At 37.8% G+C, this 27,543-nt stretch overlaps 1 protein-coding gene across 3 annotated transcripts in view; it reads right to left on the bottom strand.

Annotated features, from left to right (window-relative positions):
* nphp3 (nephronophthisis 3) overlaps positions 1–27,543 on the bottom strand; it is a 64,242-nt gene that overhangs the window by 15,125 nt on the left and 21,574 nt on the right. For all 3 annotated transcript variants that reach the window (XM_043719513.1, XM_043719514.1, XM_043719515.1), the window contains exons 9-21: positions 27,413–27,487; positions 27,066–27,245; positions 24,827–24,930; positions 22,352–22,466; positions 20,810–20,953; positions 19,404–19,501; positions 17,087–17,189; positions 12,253–12,335; positions 9,341–9,479; positions 7,823–7,987; positions 6,493–6,593; positions 4,591–4,713; positions 247–436 (exon numbers count right to left, since the gene is read on the bottom strand). In XM_043719513.1, coding sequence (XP_043575448.1) covers positions 247–436; positions 4,591–4,713; positions 6,493–6,593; positions 7,823–7,987; positions 9,341–9,479; positions 12,253–12,335; positions 17,087–17,189; positions 19,404–19,501; positions 20,810–20,953; positions 22,352–22,466; positions 24,827–24,930; positions 27,066–27,245; positions 27,413–27,487 — 1,620 coding nt within the window. The remainder of the gene's footprint in view (positions 1–246; positions 437–4,590; positions 4,714–6,492; positions 6,594–7,822; positions 7,988–9,340; positions 9,480–12,252; positions 12,336–17,086; positions 17,190–19,403; positions 19,502–20,809; positions 20,954–22,351; positions 22,467–24,826; positions 24,931–27,065; positions 27,246–27,412; positions 27,488–27,543) is intronic.

Below are 27,543 nucleotides of genomic sequence, written 5' to 3'. Positions count from 1 at the left end.
TGACTTTTGACCTCCTGAGTGATCACAGTGTTTGAATCCAGTGGAAGGTCTGTGCAGAACACAGCTTCTCTACTGCTGTTAATGTAGTTTGGACAGAGCTGATTAATAGAACCATTTGAAACAGTCAGTGACTTATTTTAAGATGTGAAAGCTGGGTAACTTAGGTCCACGTTAAATATAATATTCTGTTGCGTTTTACTCATCAAGTTTTCTCTCCTATACCTTAACAGGACTTATAATAAGTACCTGACTCAGTAGGCCCAAGTCTTTCAAAAAGCGCCCTAATGTTTCATAGAGATCTGCCAAACGTGTGATCATATCTTCGCCCTCACATTTTTTTTCATACTGCTTTAAAGACTCAAAATAAGCAGCAGCCATAGAAGTTTTATCCATTCCCACATATTGCCAGTACGAAAGCAGCTCCACAAAATGGCCCCTGAAAGACAACATACAAATGGTTGAAAAGATGCACAGAAGATCTGCACCAAGCTAATAGGAAAACATTTTTTGACACAAGTACAGGAGAATAAACCTAGTTGGTGCAAAGTTTTAGCATATAAGCAATTAACAATATGATTACATACTATTTCTATAGAATTGTCACAAGCATCTGAGAAATGTTTATAATTACAATCAAGACAGTGTTGTCCACTACTTTAATCACCAATCAGATATGACAAAATCGCAAACTGCATTTCTAATTAGCAATTAAAAAGAATAATGTGCATAATTATTGGGCATGAATAAAATTTATATTCAGATGTCATATCTATGTGAATTTTAACCCTTTTGGGTAGTTTACAGTAATATGATAAACTGAAGAGTTAGCAGGTTTTGAGAAGATTTGTAGCGCAGGTTGAGGTTCCAGATGTAAGTTTACTCACTGAGCTGGAAGGTTTGTTTTCAGACGTTTCGTCACCATACTAAGTAACATCTTCAGTGAGCCTCCAGATGAAGGTGACGAAACGTCTGAAATTGAACCTTCCAGCTCAGCGAGCAAACCTAAACTGAAGAGTGGCAGGGTGCAAATGTTTTACTTCTTTACTTCCTAAAATGTGGTAGGTGGCTGTGAAGTATATTTACAAATGTTACACAGATCTACCTATATTTCAAGTGGAAAAAAATCTTCTACTAAAGTCAGCACATGCAGCTAAAACAGTGTCACCAAGGCCACACTGTGGCTATTTAACAATTTCTAATTGACAGCAGGGATATAGTGTCAGTCATAATTTATTCAATGCTGCTATTCCTTCTTTCCATTCTCTTGTTGACAATCCATTTAATGCCTTAGTTTGGTATTATATAAATGAACCAAGAATATTAAATCTGTGGTTTAGGTATTCACTGCAAGTGAAGTTACAACTACACAGATAGACAGAATTAAATTTATTTTGCCTCTAGTCTTTGGAGACACATAACAAGAAAGCATTTCATGTCAAACAGAAACAATTACATTTTTCTTTCGCAGCAACCTTTGTTGTAAGATAATTTACATAAATAAATAAGATGGAATTCTCATTTAGTCCTTCCACATTATGGAGCAAAATGCCAAACTAGACAAATATGATGTTAACACAAAACAGCCTTCACAAATTTTCATTAGTCGTCAAATAAAAATTTCACTTTTCCAAAACTTGTAATGGATAAATGATACTGTTGAAGAGGATGTTTAATTACTTGTAATAATCACATGTCAAAATTCAATGTGTACAAACCCCAATTAATTACAAGATTAGGCAACACAGCAAGACTCCAGAAATAGGCTCTCAGTTTCCTGCTTTCAAAAGGCACTGAGGTGAAATTGTGTTAAAATAATTACATTTGGTGTCTTTTCCAGTCTACTTCACTAAAGACTTTCAGTCTCAAGCTTCTCGAGATTAATCTCATAGCAAGTGTTTAATAGCATGATCTTTGCAGCCACTATCTTTTAAAACGATAACTGAACTTTCAGTGACCAACTGAAAGGACCATCAAATAAGACTTCAAAATTTACATCTTTTACTGTAATACAAACTGAAAACAGCATTTGCAAAATACAATTTCAGTAGACAACGTATACTCTAAACTACAGAAAGAATCCCCTCCAATTAAAATTTAAAACACCAAAAATTTATAATTATACTTTATTCTGTCCCTTAGATCCCTCCATTATCCTGGAACTAGCCCAAAGTGATTAGTAATTATCAGGAATTTAATTCCTTTCTTTTCCTTCCTCAGTCAGGTAACTCACACTGCCTGAACTGACTTTCATGGAGAAGGATGAGTTGATAACGTTCTCATCACATTTAATTCCTCGTGAACAATTCCTACAGGCAGTACTGCATGGAGACTTAAACCATCGAGACTTACTGTCTGTAACTCATCCAACTCTTGGATCCGAACAGACAAGCACTAAGATAAGAAAACATTTTGTAAGTCAATCTACAATGGCTTCTTATGGACTCTTCCCCCTCTCAAAACTCATCTCCGAAGCAACATAGATCACATGGGCCTCGTATCCACAAATATTAATTAGCTATTATTTGAATTCCCACTTTCATTTGTTACCACAGAGCGGTGAACCCCTGTTAATTAAACTAAACACTCAGAAAAGGCCGCCTCGCAATCTGTTAAAGTACAAGTGACAGAGAACTTCCAAATTCCACTATTTAAGGAAAGTAACATCAATTTATTTTTTAACTGTAAAAGTGAACATTAAACAACTATTCACAACTTTAAGCCCCCCTTTCTCTTAACTGCTTATCATCTGCCTCCAACTCTATAACAATATGCTATTCCTATAAAACACTTAGCAAAATGACATCAACTTAATTTCAAAACCACACAGTCACTGCCATCTTTTGTGTCTTTCTTCTTCTGGCTGAAGATCTTCCTGGGTTGTCTTATTTCCTTTTAATGCGAGTATGTTTCATATGAAAAGGTACCTTTGATAGAAACTGCTTCCTAATGTCTTGGAGAGCAAGATGTTAGCTCTCCATAAGTTTGCCTCGACGGCTGTTACTCTGACCAATTTTCAAAAGGTTCGCATTTTATACCATCCCCTCCCCCATATCGGATCATCTCATTGGTTTTATGTCGGCAAAACAATAAATTCAAACTCGATTGGTTTTTTTGTACCTGGAGCATAATTTAAACTGATTGGTTAAATTCGAATTGCTGTCAAAACAGCAACCAAAACACAGGTATCTATTTCACAGTCAAATGTTACAAATTTTCAATTACTGCCATCTAGTCATGTACACAGATGCTTGTAATCTCTCCAGTCCAGAACATCACACTCTCTCTTAAAGGAACAGTACACACCTTCAACTTCATAACACATTCTACCTTGAAAATAAATGGACAGTTTAAAGTGCAAGTGTTTACAAAATATGATATTCCCAACACTTTCCTGGGACTTTAGAGACCAACAGTCTATCCACATCAGCACAGATGTTTTATCATTGTTATTAGACTTGAAGAACTTGCATCATCTTCTCAGTAAACACAACCTTCCCATCATTAATCTTCAACAGCTACAACCCACTCTGTCTCACTAACAGCAGAGTTTAGAGGCCACATGATCACTTTTATTCCTCCATTTTTCCTAAATTGAAAAGTCAGTCCCAAAATACAAAAAATATCTCTTTATATTTGTTAAAGAGCCCAAAATGCTCTTTCCTTCAACAATACTTTCCTTAGTTTCATATTGAAGCAGTTCTCAGCATTAAATCCAAAGAAGAGCCTAACAGCTAGTTTCTTTTTAATGCACTGATCATGTGCCTCCATGTAATTTTACAATTCTATTATATAACTGCTCAAAAAGAAATTAAAGTCTGTTTCATCACAGAATTGGTACAGTGCAGGAGGCAGCCATTTGGCCCATCAAACCTGCAATAGTTCTATCCATGCACTTTACCAATCCAAATAATCATCCAATGCTTTCTTAAACGCTTGAATTAAACCTGCCTCCACCAGATTTCCAGCAGTGCATTCCATGGCCTGACAAGTCACTGTGTGACAACCTTTCTTCTCATGTCATCCTTACTTCATTTGCACAGATTCTGCACAATAACGTAGACACAAATCATTCTTTTCTATCTTTACTAACTACAGGAGCCGGTTCATTTATCTTGTTTCTCCATGAAGATTTCAAATGATTTACTCCCATTAAATGAACTTTCTGCTGCGTTCTTATGTTCATATCATACAAACAGTTGCTGATGTTACTTCTTCAACAAAAATAAATGTCTCGAAAACAACAGTACAACGTACAGAACAATACAGTTTAGATGAGTATCGTTGTTTTGTTAAACTCTTTAGGTAATAAATCTGAATTAATAGGGCTACGTGCAAATTAACTTTTACCAATGGCATGACATTTCATTTTAATCAAAGAAATGGGTTAACAATTCACATGATCACATAATTACATTTGTTGTGAAGTCTTCACAGTAGATTGTGAACCCAATCAAATTATATTCTCCATTTCCACAGAGTCCAAACTATCAAGACTTAATACAGCCACCCTGGTTTTAAGAGATTCCCCAAAATAAGGATCAAAGCTTTTTTTGAAAAGGGGGATAATGACTGAGTGGTCCAGTTTCCTACCTCTTGTAAAGATTCTGAGAGACAAAAAGGTTCAGCAGGCAATTGTGCAGTTTCTGTTTGTCTCCCAGTTGCTGGAAGAGCCAGGGAAGTTCATCAGCATCACGCCAGGTTACTCTGCCCTGACTGAAAAGCCACAGATTAGTTATGAATAACATGTGCCATACAGTCACAAAGAATAACATTTTATACACTGAAGTAAAACAGGAACTGCCAAATCAGTGATTTAACAATCCATTCAACAAACTTATCTAGAAGACATAAAATAATGTTAATTATAATCCCAAGTATTATAAAGAAAGCAAAATAGCAATTTAGTGTAGAGAGGCTCATATCTGTGGTTTCATGTGGTGGGATTCCAATTTCATTGTATTATATCTGGCAGCATAATACACACAGTATCCATCAGCATTAGGACTGACCTGAAACATTAAGTCACGTTGTTTGTCAGGTTACAATTAATCCTATAGATGGATTGTTACCCTAAAACATTAACTCAGTTTGTCTTTTCATGTGTACTGCCAGGCCTACAGAGAACTTCCAGAATTTTGTTTTTAAACCCAATAAATGAATCATGTTCATTATCAATTTGAGTTCATCCAATGTCCTGTTACCTGTATCTTAACTCAGACCAAGTTCTGAGCAATCGTGATCCTCACTGACCTACAATGGCTCCATGAATGACAACACCCCAATTTTAAAATTGGTAGAAAGAATGAGAAATGGCGAGATAAATATAATAGTACAAATTCACAAGGAGTGCGAGAACAGAAAGCCTTGACCACCCTTTACACATACACAAAGTCAACGCAAGTGATAGGACATATTGGGAAGACTGTAACAAGGCATAACGGGTACTTGGTTTTATGAATGGGTGAATACAGGACAGAATCAAAGAAGGTAAGCTAAATCTTTATAAAATCTGGTATGGCCTCAGCTGGATAACTGTATCCAATTCAGGGCACAATTCTTTACAAAGAGAGATCAAGGTTTTAATTACTAGAATGATACCAGGGATGAGACACTTCAATTACAGGGAGAACTTGAGAAGCTGGGAATCCTTCTCTTTCAGTAGTGAAGACTTAACATAGGTATTCAAAATTATGAAGTGATTTGACAGAGTAACTAAGGAGAAACCATTTTCAATTGCGGAACAGCCAGTATCCAGAGGGCACAGATCTAAGATAACTGGCAGAGGAACTAAAGACAGAATAAGGAAACATTTCTTTTCACATGGATTATTGTGATCTGAAATATGCTGTTTGAATTGGTGGTGAAAATAGATTTAATAATAACTTTCAAAAAGGATTTGTGGATATATTTGGATGCAAGACCTTTCCAGGATATTATTGGTAAAGATTGAGGAAACGGGACTAATTGGAGAACTATTTTAAAGAGTTAGCACAGACACAATGGGCCAAGTACCCTCCTTATGTTCTGTAAGCTGGTGTTTGATTTTATAGGAGTACCAAGGTATACCAAGCCAAGTGTTTCTTTATTAGAAAAGGGCAAGAATGCAAGAGTGAGTGTCTGCATATTATATTTTCTAGCAAAATCTAAGCTGGTCTGGCTGCATCTGTGGAGAGAAAGCGGAGTTAACGTCGAGCCCAGAATGTTGACTCTGCTTTCTCCCTGCAGATGCTGCTAGACTTGCTGAGTTTTTCATTTTGTTTCAGATTTTCAGCTTCCACAGAACTTTGGATTGTTAGTTTGTTTTTTTAAAATATTTTCTAGCACCTGGTTAAAAAAATAACATTAGTTAAGGCATGGAATCAATATGCCTACAAATCCCCTCTGTTGGAAGGATGTAAAGAGAGAGAAGAAAGTTTCTTTTTTAAAAATTGTAACTAAATTGTGATTAAGTTGTTATATACCCTTGTGATTACTTATAGGGCTAATAAATACCTCATTTGATGTGAAAAATATTGCACAAGTTTTTCTCTGTACACTGTAATAGTGTCGGACTCTTCTTTTTCCATATATTGCAATCTCACTGCTTCCCAAGCCTTCAAATAAATCATAAGATCATAAACATTAAACACAAAGTAACATCTGAACTTTACCCACAATGTAGATTGTTACAGTCACTAGAAACAGAATGCATATCTAACACTTTGATGGTGCTCAAATAACTGTGAATACATCAGGAAAGGAGTCAATGTGGTATCAGCATTGATGCTCATACCCAAGTCAAATCATGGGTTCACACTCCACTCCAGAGAATTGAGCACATAACCTGGACTGACACTCCAGCCAAGTAAGGAGGGAGCACTATACTGCTCAAATGCAAGTTTTGTCTATACTTGCAGATCATAGAATTATAGAATTCCTACACTGTGGAAACAGACCATTCAGCCCATTGAGTCCACACCAACCTCTGAGCAGCGTCCCACCCAGACCCAACCCCCTACCCTATCCCTGTAACCCAGCATTTACCCTGGCTAATCCACCTAGCCTGCACATCCCTTGCCACTATAGGCAATTTAGCATGGTCAATTCACCTAACTTGCACATCTTTGGACTGTGGGAGGAAACCAGAGCACCCGGAGGAAAACCATGCCGACGCAGGGAGAATTAGCAAACTCCACGCAGGCAGTCACCAAAGGATGGAATCAAACCTCTGTCCCTGACACTGTGAGGCAGCAGTGCTAACAAGTGAGCCACCATGTAGCCCGATCGACATAAAACATCTTATACATCTATTCAAAGAATAATGCGGACAGGTCACCCATTGCTGCAGCCATCCTTGCCCCATGGAAATATCACTAAACAAAAACAGTTTATTTGATCATTTATCTCATTGCCACTTGTGGAATCTTGATGCATACAAATTGATTGTCATGTTCTGCCCTGTAAATTCATTGGCTGTCATGTCTTCTTCCATAATTTCATTGGCTGCGTCACTGGGATAGTATAAGATTGACAACAGCATGACATAAATTCAAATAATTTCTTGCCCAAAAAAAGAATGTTCCAAGTGTGGTTGACCTATAATATTTACTACTATTTATTTCCCAGTTAATCAGCTGTCAGCAAATTTTCTGTATGATAGTGGGAGTTACCAGAAACCCAGAAGCTAATTTTGTGAGCTTAATGCTTTCCTAACTATGAAAATTCTATTCAGTCCTGTCACGGTTCTATACATCTGCGAAAATACAATAGCTTAAGTGTTTGCATGCCTTCGGAATCTTGAAGAACAGGGAGGTGAATGCTATTTGCAAGTAAGTAATCTTACCTGAAGATGCTGAAACTTCAGCAATCCACAGCTGTATGTTATCACATACGTGCCCTGCAAACTATGAAGAAGAGAGGCTAATATAGGCCAGGAAAGTTCTGGGTAAATCTCTAATAGTTCACCTTCGCTAACACCATTGTGACTCACATAGATTAGACAGAGAATCTGAAAAGGAAGTAAGAGATAAAGGTTAGAAATGACAAAGACAAACTTATCGACAACACAAGAAGCATTTTAAAGAATCTGACTTAAAATCATCCTGTTGGTTGAAAATACGTTAAAAATGATTTTAAACAAAATATACACTAAAATATGTGCTTTAACCACTCAACGTTTACTCACACGACTTCCACACAATTACAAGCGAACAATCATGCATATAACTTGCATTTTCTCAACAAATGTAACAGTTTTAAATATTTTAAACATTTGAGTGGGTTCTACTTAGGTAATGGGAATATAAAATATCAGATAAACATTTATTTTTCTTTTCAAGACTTTTTCAAATTAGCAATATGCTTGCCTCTTCTTCAGAAACACAGAAATCAATTTCTAAATTACAGAAAATTTGATAATCTTGAATTGAAACAGCAAACCTGCACAACTTTGATGTGGACAAGATTGAAAGCAAATTCAAATCCTTTAGCAGGGTTAAAATAAACAAGCCACACTTGACATTACTATTAAGAAGTTTTGATTTACATTCCTTTATAAGTAAAATAATTACATTAAGACAGAAAAAGTTCTAAAAATACGTGGTGGCAGCAAAAACTTGCATGTATGGTACTAATTAAATATTAAAATTACAAATTTAGCCACCAGGCAAACAGATTCAGGTTAGAGCAACTCAAGGTGTTTCACAACCAACTAATTATTGTTTATAACAAAAACAGGAAGTGCTGGAGAAACACAGCAGGTCTGGCAGCATCTGTGAAGACAGACACAGAGTTCATATATCAATCCAATATGACTCTTCTTCAGATTGGGATTTTTCCCCCAATTACTTTTGGTACCCTGCAAAGCTTCTGACCGTGGCGAAGAGTAAGGCTGTAAGGCACAAATCCGTTTTTTTGGGAGAATTTCTTTTCATTCCTTTACAGTGATCTCCACAATATTTTTTTCATGCTGGCTGCCAAATTGCGATAGCGAACAATCAGCCTAATGCACCTTAAGAAACGATGTCAAAACACAATTGGAGTGTTCCACTTTAATGAATTTCAGACCAATCACATGTTGCAACCATTAAAATTCTTAAGTACTTGAAATCAAGATTAGATAGTTAAAATATACCAAACACTATTAATAACATATTATAAGGTCCACCACATCCAAGAAAAACATTTCTTCAGATAATCAATTCCTTTCAGTTATTTATGGTTTATTTTAATTTAATTCCAGGAAACCTTCTCTGTTCTTTATGTGATTTTTAAAAATGTTTGCAATAATCTAACTTTACATCTGTACACTCCTCCAAATTGAAAGTAATTTGCTGACAATTGCCAAAAAAGATCTTCTCACCTCTCTCATCAGCTGCTTGGCCCTGTCAGTAGGTAGAGATTGCTGTATAGATTGCAGCACAAGTCTGTATAAAGAAACTGTATCCTGACACTGGAAACATTTCTGGAGAGTTTGATCTATATCTCCCAAACCTTTGATACTAAACAAATACAAATGCAGTTAACCTCAGTATCTGCAATTAAATAGGTTGAACTTTTTCTGAAATTGAAGAAAATGCAGCACATTCCCTTTTATAAAAGCAACTACTTAAAGTTTATGCTACACAGAGTATGATGATATAATTTCTTGAAGCAAATGCATCATTAATTATTACTTAAATACTTCATACTAAATTCATTTCTGTGTCCAGTAGCAGCAGGAGCTGAGCAACATAAAAGTTGATGATTACAAAATGTAGAATTAATGCTTTAAAATAAAACACCGAGCAGAAATAAAGCATACATTTAAAAATGTTATAGTTATGTCCTTTAGGGAAAGAAACTGTCATCCTTACTGGTCAGGCTTACATGTGACTCCAGACCCACAACAATGTGGTTGACTCATAACTGTCCTCTGGACAATTAAGGATGGCCAATAAATGCTGGTCTAACCAGAGATGCTCTCATCCCATGAATGAATTAAAAAGTTGCTAATTACATTGGTCTATATCTGTGTTAAGAATAATGGTGATGATTCATTGCTTAACGTTATCTGGAGTATATAGCATAGCAACCTCCAGAGTTAGCACACACACAGTCAAATGCAACTATTTTTATTTTATTCCTTCACTGGATGTGGGCACTTTGACGAGATCAACAATCATTAATTGCCCACACCTAGCTGCCCTTGAGGAGATGACAGTAAGCCAACTGAGTACTGCACAGTTACTTGTTGGCCCAATTCAGAGGGCAGCTACATGTGAAACATATTGTTGTGTGACTGGAGTCAAATAAGGGACAGACTGAATAAGGTTGGCAGATGTCTTTCTCGACAGGACATTAATGAACCATATTTGTTTTTACAATGACCCATAAGTGTCTTGGTCACCATAACTGGCAGGAAAATTTCATTCCAGGTTTTTAAATTCATCAAGTGGTGGGAGCTCATGCCTCTGAATCATTCACCCAGGCCCATAACATAAACATTGTGCTCTATATTGCTGTCAAGAAGCCACTTTCCAAATTGTCATGTTCATCCATTAGTTTTGGGTGCAGCAGTACCTCATCCAAAGCATCAACATTAAAAGTTTGGATTTTCAATATTTATCCATTAAAATGCCAGAGACACTTAGAACTGAAGCATTCAGGGTTAAATAAATTTTTAATATTACGATTAATCTTGATTACTACTAAACAAACATTCCAATACTGAAAAGTAATAACCTTCACAGTTATGGAGTCTCATTCCCTCCTCATGTAATCATTGTTCTCACAACCACCAGACATCCTAAATTAACTTACAGCCAAAGATGTACTTCTGAAGTGCAATTAATGTAGTAGGAATAGCTTCTTTTTAACAAAAATAGCAACATTCAATTTGGTTTTCCTTTTCTGTTCCTTTTATATACCTTATTTCATCTCATCATTCTTTCGTTTAGTGTTGCATTCAATACAATTGAACATCGGATTAAATATTCTGTTACACTTCCTGGCTTTGAATGCATGTCTGAATGAGCAATCTTAAATCTGCTTTTGTGAGGAAATATGCTGTCGTTTGCTCTGCCCATACACACTACAGATTCCGTACAATGTGGGATTTGCTCTGAAAAGTATATCTAGATGATAACTTGCCACTCAAAAGTTCACAACATTTCTGGAGGGACCTGTAAGCATGATAAATGAGAAACCAAAAAGTCTGAGCCATTGAGTATACAGTGTAATGTATGGAGCAAGCAAAGATGGATTACAAGCCAAGCATGACTAAAATAAACTAAGATAAAAATGACACAACATCAGGTTATAGTCCAACAGGTTTAATTGGAAGCACACTAGCTTTCGGAGCGACGCTCCTTCATCAGGTGATTGTGGAGGGCTCGATCGTAACAGAATTTATAGCTATCCTAAGGGATGGGCAATAAGTATCAGCCTGGTCAGCAATGTCCATGTCACCTGAATGATGAACTACATTTTCATCCAAATCGTTGATATGTATTTCAAACAGAGGACCCAGCACAGATCCTTGTGGAATATCACAGGTCACAGAACTCCACAGAAAAAAAACAGCTCCCACAACTACCCTCTGCCTTCTATGACCAAGCCAAATTTGTATCCAATTTGCCAAATCACTATGACTTAATCTTCTGGATAAGCCTGCATCAGGGATCTTGTCAAATGCTTTAATGGAGTCCATGTAGATAACATCCACTGCCTACCCTCAATTATCTTTGTCAATTCCCCAAGAAACTCAATCGAATTTGGTAGACAAGACCTCCCCACACAAAGCCAGGCCGACTATCTGTGAAACAAAAATCCCATCAGGCACTGAGGACTTATCTACCTTAATTTTGTCTAAATACTCTTGAGATGGAGAAGTTTCTCATGAATAATTTATTAATTATCATCTTACATTTGAGAGTTAGTTCTCATCTTGTGCTGAAGTGAAAATTCCTCCACAATAGTTTTGAAGAATTCTGTCAGGTCACCCACCCAGCTAGTTCAATCTTGCCTATTACATATAACCTTTCAGCTCTGATATTATTCTAGCATTTCCTTTTGGCAACTTCTTCTGTGCCCTTAGATCCTTTCCTTGGCACTTGGGACAGTATATCCACAGTTTTCTAACCAAACCCTATGTTTAAAAAAAGTTCACAGTTTAAAAGAAAATAGTTGCAGCAATATTTTCCACTTATGCAGAAATAAATAGAGATGGTTGAAAGCATTTTTACAGAATACAAAAAAAATATAATAGTTAATTACATAAGTTTATATTCTCACCTTGTGATCATTTTGCCCAGTAGGGTAACATACAGTGCATTGCATGTAGTCGCAGATCTGCAATGTTTCTCCAACTTCTTCTCCTACAATCAATGATGATACTCAAATAAGTAAACAATTCATTTCCTCACCTCTCTAGAAACGGTATGGTTCCTCAGGGACCAGTTACATCAGTCAAGTGCTACAATTCATGAGCAATCCTAGAGGTGTCTAGAACAGAGTAAGTGCCCTGTTGAGTTCAATCGGTCTTCAGTGTTCCCAGAAGCATAAACAGCAACACTGAGAAGTGCTCATAACACAGATTTGATTGAAAGCAGTTGAGGCTATGGTAATATCTTGAAAAATGTCAATATTACAGAGGAGAAAGTGCTGGGTGTCTTGAAATGCATAAAGATGGATAAATCCCCAGGACCTGATCAGATGTACCCTGAAACTCTGTGGGAAGCTAGGGAAGTGATTACTGGGCCTCTTGCTGAGATATTTGTATCATCGATAGTCACTGGGTGAGGTGCCAGAAGACTGGAGGCTAGCTAACTTGGTACCACTATTTAAGAAAGATGGTAAGGACAAGCCAGGGAACTATAGACTGGTGAGCTCGATGTCAGTGGTGGGCAAGTTGTTGGAGGGAATCCTGAGGGTCAAGATTTACACATATTTGGAAAGGCAAGGGCTGATTAGGGATAGCCAACATGGCTCTGTGCGTGGGAAATCATGTCTCATGAACTTAAGAGTCATAGAGATGTACAGCACGAAAACAGACCCTTCGATCCAACTCGTCAATGCTGACCAGATATCCCAACCCAATCTAGTCCCACCTGCTAGCACCTGGCCCATACCCCTCTAAACCCTTCCTATTAATATACCCATTCAGATGCCTTTTAAATGTTACAATTGTACTGGCCTCCACCACTTCCTTTGGCAGCTCATTCCATACATGTACTACCCTCTACTTGAAGTTGCCCCTTAGGTCTCTTATTGAGTTTTTTGAAATAACAAAAAGGATTGATGAAGGCAGAGTGGTGGATGTGATCTATATGGACTTCAGTAAGTCGTTTGACAAGGTTAGAAAGGTTAGATCTCATGGAATACAGGGAAAACTAACCATCTGGATACAGAACTGGCTCGAAGGTAGAAGACAGAGGGTGATGGTGGAGGGTTGTTTTTCAGACTGGAGGCCTGTGACCAGTGAAGTGCCACAAGGATCGGTGCTGGGTCCACTACTTTTCGTCATTTATATAAATGATTTGGATGTGAACATAGGACGTATACTTAGTAAGTTTGCAGATGACATGAAAATTGGAGGTGTAATGGACAGCAAAGAAGGTTACTTCACATTACAACGGAATCTTGATCAGATGGGCCAACGTTCTAAGGAATGGCAGATGGAGTTTAATTTAGGTAAATGTGAGGTACTGCATTTTGGGAAAGCAAATCTTAGCAGGGCTTAATAGTAAGGTCCTAGAGTGTGTTGCTGAACAAAGAGACCTTGGAGTGCAGGTTCATTGCTCCTTGAAAGTACAGTTGCAGGTCGATAGGATAGTGAAGAAGGCGTTTGGTATGCTTTCCTTTATTGGTCAGAGTATTGAGTACAGCAGTTGGGAGGTCATGTTGTGGCTGTGGTTAGGCCACTGTTGGAACACTGCGTGCAATTCTATTCTTCTTCCTATTGGAAGGATGCTGTGAAACTTCAAAGGGTTTAGAAAAGCTTTACAAGAATGTTGCCTGAATTGGAAGATTTGAGCTACAGGGAAAGGTTGAATAGGCTGGGGCTGTTTTCCCTGGAGCGTCAGAGGCTGAGCAGTGACCTTATAGAGGCTTATAAAATCATGAAAGGCAAGGGTAGGGTAAATAGACAAGCTCGTTTCCCTGGAGTGAGGAGTCCAGAACTAGAGGACAAAGGTTTAGTGTGAGGGGGGAAAGATATAAAAGAGACTTAAGGGGCAAATTTTTCATGCAAATGGTACAGCGTGTATGGAATGAGCTGCCAGAGGAAGTGGTTGCAACATTTAAAAGGCATCTGGAAGGGTATATGAATAGGAAGGGTTTGGAGGGATATCTGGTCAGCATCAAGGAGTCGGACAGAAGGGTCTGTTTCCACGCTGTACATCTCTATGACTATCTGGCCTCAACCCGGGACCTTCCTGAACCTTATGACTCTCTCAATCTCTGGATACGTATCTGCTAAACCACTGGAGAATTCCAATGAGAACATTAGTTTCAAGCTATTTTGACTTTAAAATTATCTATTTAATTAACTCGCCAGAGTTGGAATTCTGAACAGACGTTTGAGTGTAATTGATTAATTGTAATTGTTCTTTGGTGTTTGGGTGTGCAGATAGGCAGAAATCTGGAGAGAGGAAGTTTTAAATTTTACATGAACTAGGATATTTAAAGGGTACTTGAAAAGTTATTTATCAATAGTAGTAGATCAAAGCCACATGGATGTCGAAGGTGAAAAGCTGTGAATTGTGCCACATGTTCCCAAGAATTAAACTGTGCAGATAGGTGACTATACTGAAAACTGCTAAAGAAAGACAGATCTGCACTTATATAGGTAAAACAATGACTGCAGGTGCTGGAAACCAGAGTCTAGATTAGAGTGGTGCTGGAAAAGCACAGCAGTTCAGGCAGCATCCGAGGAGCAGTAAAATCGACGTTTCAGGCAAAAGCCCTTCATCAGGAATGGCTTTTGCCTGAAACGTCAATTTTACTGCTCCTCGGATGCTGCATGAACTGCTGTGCTTTTCCAGCACCACTCTAATCTAGAGACTGCACTTATATAGCACCACTCACAACCAATGGTCATCCCAAAACACTGCAGAGTAAACATAGTACTTTTGAAATGCAGTCTCTATCAGAATGTAGGATAAGCAGCAGTCAATTTGTGCAGAAAACCTCCTATGAACAACAGTGCAATAATGACAAGATAATCTGCCTTTATGGTGTTGATTGAGTTCTGGGAACATACTTTAACAGACACTGGCAGCACGTATGACAGGATCTCGATATGCTTGATCTGTGTGGGTACACTGCTGACTACATCCTTAACATTGCTCCCCAGCACGCCCTTAACACCCCACAAAAATTGAGGTAGATTGGACAGTTTCAGCAACTCATCTGTCCCATTGCCTGTAAGTCCTGTTTCCCTTTACTGCTCTCAAAAAGGGGTTACAGACTTCTCATATCCTACTGAACTGTCCAGTATTACTACACTGCTAGCCTGATTCCAGACAGTACAATTCAGAAGCAACTCAGTGACTCACAGAAGAGCTAAAGAAAAAATGATTCCTAAGTCGAAGACCCTTACAGGTTAATTCAAAGCAGTACGGACTTAGAGATGACCCGATTGATTTTCCTTTTTCACTTCGTTCATGAGATGTGGACATTTCTGGACAGGGTAACATGTATTATCCATCCACAACTGCCTTTGAGAAGATGGTGGTGAGCTGCCAGAGTGCTATTAAGGAGGGAGTTCCAGGATTTTGACTCAAAGACAACAAATATGTGGTGATGTCGTTCCAAGTCAGGATGATGTTTGCAAAGATCAGGCTTGGAGGGGACTCTGTAGGTGATGGCATTGCCATGCACCTGCTCCCCTCGTCCTTGTTTATGGGAGAGATCATGTTTTTGGAAGGTGCTGTCGAAGAAGCCTCGAATTACTGCAGTGTATTTTGTAGATGGTACAAACTTGTTGGAGAGCTAACAGAGAGAGTAGTCAAAGATAATGCAGGTGTTAATGTATCTAGCTTTCCACAAGATCTTTAGTAAGGTGCCATATAATAGACTAGTTGGTAAGGTCATGCATGTTCATCATGGTGACGGAAGTACATAAAATGATGAAAGGGACTACACATCCATTGGGAGATTATCTGAATTTAACAGATTTGAAGGATTGAAGGGCATGTGTTTAAACTGCAGGAGTAGGAACAGACCGGTTGTCAGAAATTTCCTCTCTTTCCTGAGAGATGTGAGCCAACTGAAGGTGTTGCCAACTGCTGCCGTGTGTACCAACTCCCTTCATGGTTTCAAGAGGGAGTTGAACCAGTTCCTGGTTAATGCATAGGTTGCTGACAGATAATATACAATCGCATGGTCAACATGCTCTCTTGGATTGATGTTAATAACCCAAAGATGTAAGGGAGTGTCCTCCTCCCTTTACAAGCCCCAGCTTTCTTTTGTATTGTCTCTCCAGGGAGTTGCAAGGCTTCAGGGAGAGTACCAATTGTCAGGTCATAATGTTCCTGATATCTGGAGTGTGAGGCAGGCTTGTTAGCCTCCCTGATGAGGTGGAATTTAATCAAATGTTCTTAAAGCAAAAATTCTCTGCTCCAGAAACTTAATTCTCAAAAAAGACACTCTCTTACATCTTCAAAGTTCAGAAACAGAATCCTGCTAGCACCAATCTTCTAAACATCAAAGCCTACGTGCTTAACGACTCAAGTATTAAATATGAATTGATAAAAGCACTCTGGCCCATTACACTTTGAGGCTGAAGTTCAGCTAAGAATTACACTCCACATCTCTGAATCTGGCTTTTCACATTCTATCAGCATCTCTGCTCCAGTCTCTTCATAAATGTTTCTATTTGTTAGGAATGCATTTCTTCATTGTTCACTTTAACATACAAGTGTGCAGATTCACAAAAAAATAAAGTTTAATAATTTACAGGTCAGAAATTTGAACTATAATTTGCATATACTTCTGTTTATGTGAACAAATGTTGAAAGAAAAGTCATACTTTATTTAATATTTATTATTTCTTAACCTTTCAAGATGCAAGTAAAAGCATTTTACACAGGAAACCTTGGTTACAAATGGACACTGGATTGCAAACCTGTTCTCTAGTCAATTTCACGTCAGCATTACAGCACTGCAAATTGATCAGAGTCTTGACATCCTTTGGGTTCAATGGATCAAGGTGTAGTGTTGGCCATAACCTGATTGAAACAAAATTAAATTGGTGGATTATGGGATTCTAATTTATCTTCTGGTATACTTAAACTAAATACTACCCTATGTGTTCATTCACCACCGAATATATTACAATGTGTGAAACACACAAAAAAATAGGTCTTTAGTTCAGCCAATCTGTGCCAATGTTTGTGCTTCACATGAGTCTCCACTCATCCTACCTGATCTGAATCCTACCCTCGATTCCTTTTCCCACCATATCATTATGCAGCTCCACCTCAACTACTCCCTGGGGGAACAAGTTTCTCATTCTGGTTTTTGGGTGAAGAAGGTGTCCTAAATTCCCCATTGGATGTCTTAGTGATTACTTTAAATTGATTGCCTCTAGTTTTGCTTTACAAGTGGAAACAACGCCTGTTTCTACTTTGTCAGAACCTTCCATAATTTTAATGCCATCATTGGGTCACCCACTGAAGACATCCAAACTATTCATCCTTTCCTTATAGGTACAAGTTTGCAGTACTGGTATCATCCTTGCAAATCATCTGAGAATCTTCCTAGTCCTCTAAATACTTTTTACAATATGACAACATAGTACTCCAAGAGTGGCCTATCCAAGATTAAATCTGCGTTTAGCATAATTTTCCTGGTTTTCAATTCTATCCCTTTAGAAACAAATGCTTTTACTTCTGTATTTGTACGTCCAGATTTCTTAACCTCTCTTCCATAGTTAGACTATTGTTTTCTAATTAATTTAACATTCTTATTTTCTTTATCAAGATGAAAATCCTTAGCCACACTCATGTCAATCTGGCATTGGCATTTGCTAATTGTATTCCCATTGTGCAAATTTAATGTTGCCTTGCAATTTGTTGCGGTCCACAGTATTGACTGTTGGATGTTATCCAAAACGTCAACTATTTATTAGCTTCATTTTGATTCTGAAGTCTGAATTATTAATAGGAATTGCCATTCTGAATCGCTAAATTTTACCCCAGATTTCGGCTTTAAGTTTTGCAGCCCGTCAGGCTGCATTCCAATATCCCATAATTCTGCATGACTTTACCAGCTAGTATATTACACGGCACCTTACAAAAGGTCTTTTGGAAAGCTAGATATATTAACACCTGAATTATCTTTGACCACCCTCACTGTTAGCTCTCCAACAAATTCAGTACATTTGGTCAAGCATGACTTTCCCTTTTGAAATCCATGCTGATATTTATCATTATATTTTTGTTTTCTGACTTTTTCTATTTTCTTCTTTAATACAGAAACTGTTATTCTTCCTGTGGCCAAAGCTCTGCTGCCTGGTCTATAATTCCCCGAATATGTTGCGAATTTGTTTGTTCAATTTTTTTAATTTATAGAATCCCTACAGTGTGGAAGTAGGCCAGTCAGCCCATCAAGTACACACCAACCTCTCTCAGAGATTCCCACCAGGACACACCCTATCCCTATAACTCTGCATTTTCCATGTCTAATCAATCTAACCTGCACATCCTTGGACTGTGGGAGGAAACCAGAGCACTTGGAGGAAACCCACACAGAGAGAATGTGCAAACTCCACACAGACAGTCGGCCAAGGATGGAACCAAACCTGGGTCCCTGGTGCTGTGAGGTAGCAGTGCTAACCAATGAGCCGCTATATCTGTGCCATTATTTAAAAGATAATGTGAAGCCCCAAGAACGTGACTGGCAATGACAGCAGTGGAGGTGAGAGTCTGATGAAACAGGTTGAGGAGAATTATATCATGTCCACTACAGCAGGTCAAAGTACCGAATGTTGCAAGGTATTACCAACATTCACATTAGAGTGGAGGAGATGAATACTTATGGATGGATGAGCAAGCACTGACAAAATCTAACAAATTTATGATGAAATAATCCAGTTTCTTGTCTCAGTCCCATTATCTGTACATTAATAGTTACTCATTACAGTATTACCAATTCTCTTCGAAAACAAATGAGGTAGTGGAGGAAGAAAAGCAAGAAATTGACAGAAATTGAAATTACTCTTATTAGTGTGGATGGCCCATAAGCTATCATTTTGTAAATTCCATGTCTGAATATAACAACTAGCTAGGTCAGAAAACAAATAGCTAATCACATACAAAACACAAAAATAAAGAAAATAATGTTTGACATTCAAGACTAACTTGCTGGGTTTATTGTAAATGAGTTTTACAAAGTTCAATTTAAAAAAAGAGACAAACTTTGTGAAACATTCAGTCACTAACCTCCATGCTTGGGGACAAGTTTCCACATTTACAGAAACAATCACCCTTACATTGACAGGCAATGGATCAATCAGCCATTTCATGTGCCGTTCAGCTTGCTAGAAGTACATAAATACAACAAAGGTTTTACAACTGATATAGCAGCATTCCATAATGCTCCAAGTGCACAATTCTTAGTTCAAACCCAAGTGGAAGGCTGTACTGGTTTTAAAAAAAAGCAAACAAGCATGTATCCCACTTTAAGCAGATATTTTTCACACCAAAAAATCCCAAATAGACTAATACATACTGAAAGACTTTTCGCAACTGAAGGAACGAGATTTCAGACCTTCTGAATAAGAGGGGGCCATGGACAAGTATCAAAACTATCAATTAGTGGCTAGAACATTCTGTGCAGAGTTTAATGGGTAATTAATGTGAAAAAATACTAACTTCACATAAGTTAAAGCAATTTTAAATATTAGTTTCATAAAGTGCCACAACTCAGAAATTTGTTATGATTTGGAATTCATGGAATATCTCTTCTCACCATATGGTTTTGGCCAATTTACAAATTTGCACAAAGACACCTGGTAGCATCTGTGGACAGAAAACAGAGTTAAAATTTTGGATTCCATGATCCTTTTACAGAATTGTTCTCTCCACAGATGCTGCCAGACCTATTGTGTTTTTCCAGCAATTTCTGTTTTTGTTTCCGATCTCCAGTATCCGCAGTTAGTCAGAGTCACAGATGTACAGCACGGAAACAGACCCTTCGGTCCAACTTGTCCATGCTGACCAAATATCCTAAATTAATCTAGTCCCATTTGCCAGCACTTGGCACATATCCCTCTAAACCCTTCCTATTCATCTACCTATCCAGATGCCTTTTAAATGTTGTTATTGTACCAGTCTCTACCACTTCCTCTGGCAGCTCATTTCAAAGACACAGCACCCTCTGTGAAAAAGTTGCCCCTTAGGTCCCTTCTAAACCTTTCCCCTCTCACTATAAACCGATGTCCTCTAGTTCTGGACTTGTCCAATGCAGGAAAAGACCTTGTCTATTTACCCTATCTACGCCCCTCATGATTTTATAAACCTCTACAAGATCACCCCTCAACCTCCAACACTCCGGGAAAACAGCCCCAGCTTATTTAGCCTCTCTCTTTATCTCAAACCCTCCAACCCTGGCAACATCCTTGTAAATCTTTTCTGAATGCTTTCAAGTTTCACAACATCCTACTTATAAGAAGGAGACGAGTTTTTTTAATCGTTCATACAATATTAGTTTTTCAGCTAAACTTAGCATCATACTTCAAACTATGATCTATAAGTTTCAGTACCAGTATTATGAAAACACAAATTATCCATAATGCAAGGACAAAAAAGGTTAAAATTAATTTGAGGGCTTCTAGTTTTATCCATACCTCAATCTGGTCAATGGAGTCAATGATTATGATAATACTGCCTTGGTGGCGTGCAGACAGTTTCTCCAGCCATCGAGGAAATTCTTCCAGTAACTTATTTGGATCCAGGGCAAGGGCAGACATGGACCACGAATGCTGCAATAGCTAGAAGTGAACAAGAAACGAATTTATGCGTTACTTTGTTTTTCAAGGCTACACTCTGAATTGCACAGGATCTTGGTGTCATGATGCATGTATTGCAAAAGACTAGTACGCAGCAAGAAATTGGGGAGTGCTAATGTTTATTGCAAGGGGAACTTAATACAAAAGGAAGCTATGCTTCAGCTTTATAGGACATTGATAAAATCGCATTAGTACAGCATTTGTGTCCTCCTTTATTTAAGGAAAGATATAAATGCATTGGGAGTTCAGAGAAGGTTTCCCAGACTAATTCCTGTAAGGGCAGGGCTGTATCCTCTAAAGTTTAGAAGCCATGTGATCGAAAATAACATTCTGTGGGCTCTCACGGAAAGGATGCCTTCTCTTCAGAGAGAATCTAGAACTAGAGGGTCATTCAGTTAAGGCAAAATGAGGATAAACGTTAATCTTACAGAAGGTCACAAATGTTTGGAATACTTTTTCTCCAAAAGGCAAAGATAGAAAGATTATTGATAAGAAAGAGGAGAAAGATCATCAGCAAGTGGAGGGTGAGGGGTTTAGCGGGAACGTGGAATAGCCAGATTAGCCATGATTTATTGAATGGTAAAGCAAGGTCAAGGGGGTGTGCATCCTATCCCTGCTCCTCATCCATTTGATTGTATGGCATGAAGCTTTCTGCAAAAGGGCAACAGACTAAAGAATCTGAAATCTTTGGCCCAATTACTTATTAGAATCACTGGCTGTTTATTTTCCAAGATCTGCACTGCTTTCGAGCTTGCTCCATGACAGGAGTGCAACCTTACAAAACTTCTCACTTTATGAACAAAACCGATTTAGCAGCAATGCGCTCCCAGGTAACAAATGCAACATCACAGAGGATGTGAAAACACCGAAAGGGAGCACTATTTATATTTTCAGTAATGTAAATAATTTTCAATCAATACTTTAATGTTTTTCTATCGCATTTTCCCTGAGAACAACACAGCTGTGAACCGAACATGTTGAGAAGCTTAGTCGAAGTTTAGTTACATTAACAAACAAAACTGGCATTGTTTTACTGAACAGCAGCTACAAAGTGGCTCATTTACATAGATCTGGCGCAAAGCTCTTGAACACAGAAAACTGTAAAACAATGTCTTTCAAAGAACAAAACTATTTCAGATTGACACAAAACATTTCTGATAAGGATTGTAGAAGGTTTGGCAACTAGCATTCATTTGGACCATTAATCACATCAACTCAAAAAGTATTTAACTCAGATTATCTGATAATCCAATACAATGTTCACGAGTAAGTAAATGAACTATTCATCAGTGCCTGGTTAGTTAAAAAGAAAGGTTATTTTGTTTCCTTCCATCTCTTAAATACCACGCAGAGTTCGATTCAAGGCATTCAATTCTCTACCTTTACAGTCAGTCGCTTTATTATTAGAGCTGGCTCTGAGCTGGTGGACCGGGGCCTTCCCACAAAGTGATATAAAACTAAAGTGTTTGGGGAACATTTTTGCTGGTGCTCAATCCTATGAAGACAGAAAAAAATGACAAAAACAGCAAATGAGAAACTTAAAACTCACTATTTTAAGTCATGTCTTCCTCAATGATCCTGTATTTATAAGAGGACTAAAGAGCAAATAGCAACCCTGCACATCATTCAATAAATTGTATATTAGATACATAGCAGAATAGGATGCCTTTCACGTTGGGTTTTGAGAGTTGTAATATGATATACCCTCTCAATATGAAAATCTTTAAACAATTACTTTTAGCTTGGTGTTCAGACCCGTTAGAAACAAAGCAATACACAAAAAAAAAAAGCTGAACTAAGACCAGAAAATTCTGATGAAAAAACATTGACCTGAAACGTTGGCCTGGATTTTCACAGAACTGGGAAGACTCAATACATGTGCAAACAATTGCCAGTCGGACATTAATCACTGGATTCCTGTTACCGGTGCTTCCAATTTTTACTAGTATGTAAGCAAAGATGAAAGTACATTGAAAACAGTTCAGAGAAGGTTTCACAGAAGAATACCTGAATTGAGGGATGGGTTGTCTTATGGAGGAAAGGTTGGATAGGCTGGGCTTGCATCCATTGGAGTTTTGCAGCATAAGATGCAATTTGATTTGAAAAAGATGTATCCTCTGACGACAGAATCTAGAACAAGGGGCCACTATTTAAAAATAATGGGTTGCCTTCTTAAGACAGATGAAGAGAATTTGTTTTCTTCCACAGGATTGGAGTCTTTGAAACTCAACAGGCAGCGGAAGCAGAGTATTTAATATACATAAGCATAATATTCTAAGGCAGAGGTGCACAGATTCTTGGCAATAAGGATGTGAAACGTTATCAGGATGATTGGGAATAAGGAGTTGAGATACTATCAAGTCAGCCACGATCTTATTAAATGGTGGAGAAGGCTCGAGCAGCCAACTGGCCTACTCTTACACATAACTCATATGTTCACAAATATGTCCATTGCAAGCTGAGGGCGCAGACTGGTTTGGGTCATGTGCCTGCGTCAACAATATGACCACCTCCAAAAGGGAGATATGCAACTCCTAGGGCCCCACAATTTTGATGGAGTTGAAGGAGCTTTGTAAAGATCTTGGGATTCAAGATCCCTTAGAACCATCATCACGATGAGGGAACCTTTTAATTAGCTAAGTTCAAAAGGTTTCCCCCATATCCATCCCACTTCAGTTTCCAGAGGATTTTTTTTTTTAAATGCAACAATCCAAATGAATTAAAAGTTAGTCAAGTATGAAGCTACTCATTTTTGATTTAGTCATTGTTCTGCCTGTCATAGAGTCATCAAGATGTACAGAAATAGACTATTCGGTCCAACTCGTCCATGGCAGACCAGATATCCTAACCTAATCTACTCCCAGCTGCCGACACCCGGCCCATATCCCTCCAAACTCTTTGTATTAATATTCTCATCCAGATGCCTTTTAAATGTACCAGCCTCAACCACTTCCACTGGCAGCCCATTCCATACCCGTACCACCCTCTGCATGAAAAAGGTGCCCCTTAGGTCTCTTTTATATCTTTCCCCTCTCACTCTAAACCTTTGTCCTCTAGTTCTGGATTCCCCTACCCCAGCGAAAAGGCTTTGTCTATTTATCCTATCCATGCCTCTCATGATTTTATAAACCTCTATGAGGTCACCCACCAGCCCCCACGCTCCAGGGAAAACAGCCCCAGCCTTTTCAACCTCTCCCTATAGACAAATCCTCCAACCCTGGCAACATCCTTGTAAATCTTTTCTGAACCCTTTGAAGTTTCACAACATCTTTCCAATAGGAAGGAGACTAGAATTGCACGCAATATTCCAAAATTGGCCGAACCAATGTCCTATACAGCCACAACATGACCTCTCAACTCCTGTACTCAATACTCTGACCAATAAAGGAAAGCATACCAAACGCCTTCTTCACTATCCCATCTACCTGCGACTCCACTTTCAAGGAACTATGAACCTGCACTCCAAGGTCTCTTTTTCAACAACACACCCTAGGACCGTACCATTAAGTGTATAAGTCCTGTTAAGATTTGCTTTCCCAAAATGCAGCACCTCGCATTTATCTGAATTAAACTTCATCTGCCACTCCTCAGCCCATTGGCCTATCTGATCAAGATCCTGTTGTAATCTGAGGTAACCTTCTTCGCTGTCCACTACACCTCCAATTTTGGTGTCATCTGCAAACTTACTAACTATACCTCTTATGCTCACATCCAAATCATTTGTATAAATGATGAAAAATGTCCACATTCTAAATAAAATATTAATGTTTATTATAGTCTGGTTATAGCAGACAAGACATATTATAGTATGTAAAAGGAAAAAGATATTTTATGAATGTTAAACTATGTACATACCACTTGGAGAGCAAAAGCGATTTTCCAGAGCCTGGACCACCTGACACAAGAAGTGGAGGAATAGGTGCAGGAGCTGTCACCAGTTCATTCAGCCGAGCATAATACTAAATAAAAATTACAACAAAGACCAGAAAACATTGTTTCACATTGGCTGCATTTCATTTTATATCATTGTGCTTTGAAGTTTTCTTTGCTCTGAAAACCATTACAAATGAGTGGAAAATATAAACCAAACTAAGCATTAGATGAACAATTTGCATAATTAACCCTTCAAGCCAGTGAGATTATTTTTCTGATAAGACAAAGAACTACTTTACTGAAAACTAGTGAAATAAAAATGGTTTTATATTTCTATAGATTTTAATAATTTATCATTGTATATTTGAAGTAAATAAGTTTTATTAATATTATTAATAACAAGCTTAGAGTTAACCAACAATTTGACAATGATGTGTGTCATGAAATAATAATCTATTTATGTAAATTTACAAATTATTAGAGATAATGCACAGAATAAATTTTCTCCAATCGTGTATAAGTAATGTCAATTTCCAAAACGCTAATACAAACAATTGAGTAGTCTATTTATATAGCTTTGTCATTGATGGCAATGCAGTTTAAATAGTATGCACAGATGCAACTGAAGTTAAGCACCATTAATAGTTTGCTCAGATGTTCACTGATAAAGGTTGAACCATCACCAGGCTAAAATGACAAGCATTAGTTCCTTTGACAGGATGACTATTAATATTATTTCAGTTTCTGATGTATGACATTTGAAATCTACACATACAGATAAAATACAACTAGTGATTTGTAATTTGTTGAACAATCTGACATTTATCCTAACATTCTAAATGGTTTGATAACAACTTATTACATATTTTTGTCTGGATCACGAATGGCACACAGTAGGTTAATACATCTCTTTATATGGTCTAGACTGATAAGACTCTGCTTTATGGTTTCCTGAGCATTAGGACCAGTGTTTAGAGGCAGCGATTCCACAGTATAAGACTGTAAGCAATTCAACACTAAATGGTTAGGGAAAAAAAAAGTCTGACCGAAGGGAGGATAGCAACGATACCAAGTTTAATCAGTAGCATAATATATTGAGATCTTTACAAGCAGGTGACTGTGTCAGAAAACAACACTGGATTACATCGGATGGATTGAAACCAGTCAGTGACACCAACAACGTAAAGATAATTATGAATATTATCAATATTAAATTCTCTTGTCTGTTATTTAACTTAAGGGGTTACTTTGCTAACACTATTAAGTATGACTTGACCACTCAATCCTCTAGGGCATTTCTGAGAGACCTTACTGTACACAAAAAAGCTGCCACTTTTGTCTATAATGCAGTTACTGCATTTTATTTCAAATTCATGCAGCATGTGAAGTATTGTGTAAAGGCAATTTCTTTACTTAACATTCAGAAATTTCAAATCAATAATGGTAACGTATCTGTTATTCATATTGTCCATGAGAGGAACAAAAAAAAAAATTCACTTGTAGTCCAAGAGTCATACAGCACGGAAACAGACCCTGAGGGCCAACCAGTTCACGCCGACCATAATCCCAAACTAATCTAGTCCCACCTGCCTGCGCTTAGCCCATATCCCTCCAAGCATTTCTTAATCATATACTTCTGCAAATGTCTTTTAAATTTTGTAACTTTACCTGCATCCACCACTTCCTCTGGAAAGTTCATTCCACACATTAACCACTCTGTTACAAAACTGCTTCTCATGTTTTTTTTTTAATGTTTCTCCTCTCACCTTAAAATATGACCCAAAATTAAAAAATAAAAGTTCTCTTTTTTGGAAAATGTTAAGAAAACCAAGGGAAAATGACAAGCTTCAACATAATCCATGGCAGACAATAAGGTAATGGTAACTTCCAATCTCGGTCATCCCCTTCAAACAAGGCACAGACTTGAAAAATCACACTAGTTTAATAATGAATCCTTCTCACAGGATAGGTATGCAGTGCCACTTAAAGTAATCGCCCACTTGGCAGCTATTCTTTGCTCTGTTTAGTCGGTACATTCTAAAGCAGGAAATTACTCCAATCCACTACAGAGTGATCCCTCATGTTGATGACTACAATATTCATTTTTATTCCATTTTCAATCATGTTTATGGTTTGCCATTTACTTTGAGCACCTGTATTTCACCGCAATGGTTATGTAATTTTTAAAAGAATGTTATCGTGAGCATAAAGCGAAGAGTACCTTCTCAAATCCCAATTCACAGGTTGATCCAACTGCTACTTGAAAAGCTTCTAACTGTTCCTGCTCATCATGCATATCCCAAATTGCATCGTCAATGTCCTCCTCTTCCCAGTTGGTGGAATCATCCTCAATTCCAGAATCTTTGTTTTCAAGATCTGTGCTTCCCCAACCCAGCAATTCCTAGACCAAGGAACAATGATTTGGATAAAAGCATTAAGTGATTGCCTTCTTACAGCCAGCAATGCTGCTGAGGAAGACTAAAGATAATGAAAAACACGATGATGTATGTCAACATACAAAGAAAAGTCTGTGGTCATTAACTCATCATGTTGTAGTCTGTACAGCACCTGTTTAATAAGCTTTTCGACTTGGGAAAACACTTTCTTTGCTCCCTCCTCTGCACTTCCATCATGCTCAATGATCTAAAAAAAGATAAGAAAAAGTTGATAATGTTAAAATCAATATTAAACTTATGGTT

Source organism: Chiloscyllium plagiosum, chromosome 29 (genome assembly GCF_004010195.1).
Source record: "Chiloscyllium plagiosum isolate BGI_BamShark_2017 chromosome 29, ASM401019v2, whole genome shotgun sequence".
NCBI classification, from domain to species: Eukaryota; Metazoa; Chordata; class Chondrichthyes; order Orectolobiformes; family Hemiscylliidae; genus Chiloscyllium; species Chiloscyllium plagiosum.
Note: the sequence above shows the minus strand (reverse complement) of the source record. Positions and strands in the feature narration are given on the sequence as shown.